Source organism: Mangifera indica, chromosome 3 (assembly GCF_011075055.1).
Source record: "Mangifera indica cultivar Alphonso chromosome 3, CATAS_Mindica_2.1, whole genome shotgun sequence".
Classification (NCBI taxonomy): domain Eukaryota; kingdom Viridiplantae; phylum Streptophyta; class Magnoliopsida; order Sapindales; family Anacardiaceae; genus Mangifera; species Mangifera indica.
Genome location: NC_058139.1, coordinates 11858297 through 11863466, shown reverse-complemented (window position 1 = coordinate 11863466; position 5170 = coordinate 11858297). Strand labels below are relative to the sequence as shown.

The window sequence follows — 5170 nt, the reverse complement described above, 5'->3', positions numbered from 1 at the left end:
GTAAAAATTATGATTTAAACAAACCTTGGGTGGAAAATGGTCTTTTTTTTTTTTTATTGATTGCGAACTAATAGTTTATTGTTAGTGCGAATGATGGAAGACAAGTTGATCCAAAGCAGTTCACTGTAAAACAGAAGATTTATTTGTTTTTTTTGGGCCAAAAGACTTATTCTCACCCAAGGTCTGTAAAGCAAAACATTTTTTTATTTTGGCCAAAAGATTTATTCTCACCCAAGGTATAGTGAAACCACTCACTCCCACCCTCCAACTTTCAAAAACCTAAACACCCACCCACAACCAAATTTTCGTTAAAAATTTCAATTAAGATTAGAGGTAAAACTGTCATTTAACAAAAAAATTAAAGTTTCATTACATTTTCCTCCCCCATAATTAAAAACTTACATTTTCCCTTCAACTCATAGTTTGAAAAGTGATAAAACCCCCCTAAGGTTTGTTCCTCTTCCTTTGATGCCGATTTCTCCTTCCTTGGCCATAGGTCGTCCTCTCTTCCCCCCTTATCTCTCCTCTGGTCTCTCTCCATTGCCTCTTCGATTGTTTTCGATCGAAGATGAAAACGAAATCGTCTATGTATCAAACGAAGACGAACGGTCTTCGTCTAAGACAAAGACGAGTCATCTTCGTCTCTCTGATGAAGACTCGTTGTCTTCATCTAAGAGACGAAGATGATGCATCTTTATCTCAAATGAAAACCGATTGTCTTTGTCTAAGAGATGAAGACGAGACCAATCATATTCGTTTGATTGGTCTCATCTCCTGTCAAAGATGGTCGGAGAGGCAAGGGAGAGTTGTCTTCATCTCTCTGATGAAGACTCATTGTCTTCATCTCTCTGATGAAGACTCATTGTCTTCATCTAAGAGACGAAGATGACATGTCTTCATCTCAGATAAAGACCAATTATCTTTGTCTGAGAGACAAAGACGAGACCAATCATCTCTGTTTGATTGGTCTCATCTCTTGTCGAAGATAGTCGAAGAGGCAAGGGAGAGAGACCGGAGGAGAGATAAGGGGGAAGGGAGGATGGCTGACAGCCGAGGAAGGAAAAATCAACATCGGATGAAGAGAAACAAACCCTAGGGGGTTTTTGTCACTTTTCAAACTCTGGGTTAGGGAAAATGTAAGTTTTTAAATATGGGGGAGGAAAATATAATGAAACTTTAATTTTTTGGCTAAATGATAGTTTTACTCCTAGCCTTAACTGAAACTTTTAACTGAAATTTGATTGTGGGTAGGTGTTTGGGTTTTTGAAAGTTGGAGGGTGAGAATTTGAGAGTTCATTATACCTTGGGTGGGAATAAGTCTTTTGGCCTTTTTTTTTATAATGAGGAATCCCACTTGAATTCGGCTGCCACATTAAAACCAAACCAACTATACCAAAAAAGACAAACCCTAAATCTAGTAACTAACTTTACAACTATTGAATCAAGTAAATTAAAAGTTTAATTTTAATATATCATTGACGAATTTAAATTTTTGTAGGGCAATGTTATTGGCGATGAGCTTGCAATGTGACAGACGAGTTTGAACGGAATGTAAAACCAAAAGTAAAACCAAAGCAATGGACATGATTTGATTTCTTTGACTTGAAGTGAAACCGAAGAGAAGAGTTCAAGCCAGAAAAGCCCTTTTGAGTGTTGAGACTTACAAGAAATCCAACAATGAATCTATGGAGCAAAGAAGGGATTCTCCCAAGATTAACATGAGGAGGTCTATGGCAAATAAAGCCCCAAACCAATCACCCCGAATGATAAAACCATTTTTTCAGTTCACAAGTATAATATTTTTAAATTTTAAATATTTTTAAATATTTTTCTATTAGGTTTTTGCAAAATGATATTTTTACTTTTTCAAGTAATGGCTTTTATTAATGAGAGTAGTGAATAATGGAAAAATGAACGTCATCTCATCAAAATTTGGGTGGGACATAAAAATTTGCCCGTTGATAAATTAAAAAAGGCATCGTCAGAAATAAAACACTCATTGAAAAGTAATGTTAAATTGCCATGGTTGAATGCGAACGGCGGTCTACTCTACTAGATTTTGGGTATCCGTAAATGTCAATATATTCCATCATCACAAAGATTCCTGTTCCGATGAACAGATCAAACTACTTTTATTTATAAGTTGCGATGTGGGAATATATCATATAGTTCATTGTGAAAGAAAAGCTCTTTGTAATGGGGAGTAAACCTCATCTTCTGCTTATTCCATATCCTGCACAAGGCCACGTTGCACCTCTTTTGAAACTGGCAACAAAGATTGCTGAACATGGAATCAAAATCACGTTTGTTAATACGGAATATATCGAGGCCAAAATCTTGGCTTCAGGGCAGGCGAAAGCTGAGGAGGGGGGCCTGGTGAGGCTTGTTTCAATACCGGATGGACTTGATGACGATGATCGAAATGATAAAATTAAGATGACTGAGAGTTTGTTTAGAGTTTTGCCAGGTCATTTGAAGGAGTTGATTGAGAAGATGAACCAATCTGATGACTGTGAGCCGATTTCTTGTGTCGTCGCTGATATTTGTGTTGGATGGGCTCTTGAAATTGCTCACGAGATGGGAATTCCAGGAGCTGCTTTTGTTCCTTTTGGACCACCCAACTTGGCTTTCTTATTTCAAGTTAAAAGGCTTATTGATTCTGGAATTATTGATACAAATGGTAAGTATATGATTCTGGAATTATTAATATTAATGGTAAGTATATATTGGTTTTGTGTTTCGTAGTTGTAATTAATTGAATTTGATGCAGGAAATTCAATGAATGATGAGTTGATCTCTGTATCAGAGGAAACAATTCCCTGGAAAAAGAACGAATATCCCTGGAGTTGTCCTGCGAAACCAGAGACACAAAAGATGCTATTCAAAATTTTGATTGGTGTTGCCCAAACTGTCAGAATTTCCAACTGGGTTCTTTGCAACTCCATTTATGAACTTGACTCATTGAACTGTGATTTGGTTCCGAAGATCTTACCCATTGGCCCAATACTAGCAAGTAATCATTCAGGAAATTCAGCTGGAAGTTTAATACTTGAGGACCCATCTTGCTTAAATTGGCTAGACGAACAAGCAACAGGTTCAGTTATTTATGTTGCCTTGGGCAGCACTACCCGCTTAAATCAGCAACAATTTGATGAATTGGCGCTCGGTCTTGAATCCTCAGGCCTGCCATTTTTGTGGGTTGTTCGATGGAACCTAGTGAAGGAATCATTCACTGGATTTCCGGATGGTTTTAAAGAGAGAATAGCCGGTCACGGAAAGATTGTGGAATGGGCAGCTCAAGAGAAGGTGTTGGCTCATCCTTCTGTAGCTTGTTTCTTAAGTCATTGCGGATGGAATTCAACTATGGAAGGTTTAAGCATGGGAGTACCATTTCTGTGTTGGCCTTACTTTGCAGATCAACATCTGAATAGAAATTATATATGCGAAGCTTGGAAGATTGGCATAGATTTAATCCTGGATGACAATGGGATTGTTACAAAGCATGAAATAAAAAGAAAGGTGGAAAAACTGCTGAACGATGAAGGTATCAAAGCAAATGCGCTGAAGCTAAAGGAGATAGCTAGAAGGAGTCTAGTTGAAGGTGGATCTTCATGTAAAAATTTTAAAAGATTTGTGAATGCAATTAAGTATGATCATGTTCAAGATCAAGATTGATTCTGAGAATAATCTCAATATTTTATGCTTGCCTACTGTCCCACAATTTCTTATTATTGTGACGAGATAGGTTAGAAAATTATTGATTGGAAATCAAATCTATAATTGTGTTTTGTACCTATGAAATATATAACAAATCAAGGATCTACCCAAAAGTTTGAATAATTAGTTCAAATTTCTTTTTTCTTTGTAACAAGATATTCGTAACAAGAAATCTCATTCAAGTTAAAATATCCTTTTAAAATTTAAACTCACGTATTATTATGTATAAAACCCCTCCAACGTCACTTAAACTATTTATTAAGAGTAATTTTAAATTTCAAATCAACCCACGATATGGAAAAGCAATAAATAATAATTTGTGGTTTAAATTTTCTAAGAAAATGAAGTTTTTCAATCTTACGAAAGGAAGAATAATTATTAAAAAATACCCTCTAATTTAATCCACTATGAAGGTTTTTCGATTGATCAAAGCTAAAAGTTTATTATTAATTCAAGAAGAATAGACAAAAATATTTGAAAAGGTCATGTAATACGAAATTGATAAGGTCACATGACTAATTCCCACTTGAATTTTTATGAAATGATAATTTTCTACGTATTAGAGATAAAAAATCAATTTGTTCACCTATCATCCTAGTTAGTTAAAATATGAATTATTCAAGTTTAATTTGTCTTTCTGTTTAACTCATATTTTAAACAAGTTGTTTCAATTTTTTAACCCAAAATATATTAAACACATATTTTATACGTTTCCCATATTAAAGACATATTTTTGCCCTATTTTATATTTTATGTTTTATATGAATTTTTTAATGTGCTCAATTAATTATCATATTTATATAAAACAAAAAAACTAATTTTTGTCATCTAAATCCCTAACCTCTCTCAATAGTTTTTTGTGATGATTGAATTTTGATTATATAATATATTTAATAGTTAATTTGATACTTTACATTTAAATTATTAATCAAAAAATTTATGAAAAATGTTAAAATTAGATTGATATTGTCGTATTTTTAAAAATGTATTATTGATTATACACTATATTAAACTCGTATATACATATTTCTTATTTGAATTTTATGAGAGTTTTTTTTATAAATGTATTTTCATCATTTATTGTATTATACCTATATAATTCTGTTACAGTTTTTTTTCCTATTTTTGTATTTATTAACTAGGCCTATTATCAACTTATGTTAATGAAATAGTATACAATCAGATATACAAATAATAATACATCATCTATCTATCAAATTATATATTAAAAAAATGTGTGCTCATAATTTTCTTATTAATAAAAACTGAGTGATTTTAATGTAAATTATTAGTTTGTCTTTTTTAATGAAATTCATAAATTGTTCAAATAGTTGAAACAAACATCAATTGCTAATTTGTCCTTTTCTTTTTTATTAAATTATATACTAATTTTCAATTTAGTTATAAATATAGTGAATTATTATTATTTGTCTTTGACTGTCTTTTTATTTTT

The 5170-nt window shown here is 32.6% G+C and overlaps 1 protein-coding gene across 1 annotated transcript; it reads left to right on the top strand.

Moving 5' to 3' along the window:
- Nucleotides 1-2159: 2159 nt before the first annotated feature.
- LOC123212594 (UDP-glycosyltransferase 83A1-like) lies at nt 2160-3730 on the top strand. Its single transcript, XM_044631773.1, has 2 exons — nt 2160-2680; nt 2771-3730. Exons 1-2 carry the CDS (start codon nt 2197-2199, stop codon nt 3673-3675), a joined length of 1389 nt encoding a protein of 462 aa, XP_044487708.1. The 5' UTR covers nt 2160-2196; the 3' UTR covers nt 3676-3730.
- The last annotated feature ends 1440 nt before the right edge of the window (nt 3731-5170 follow it).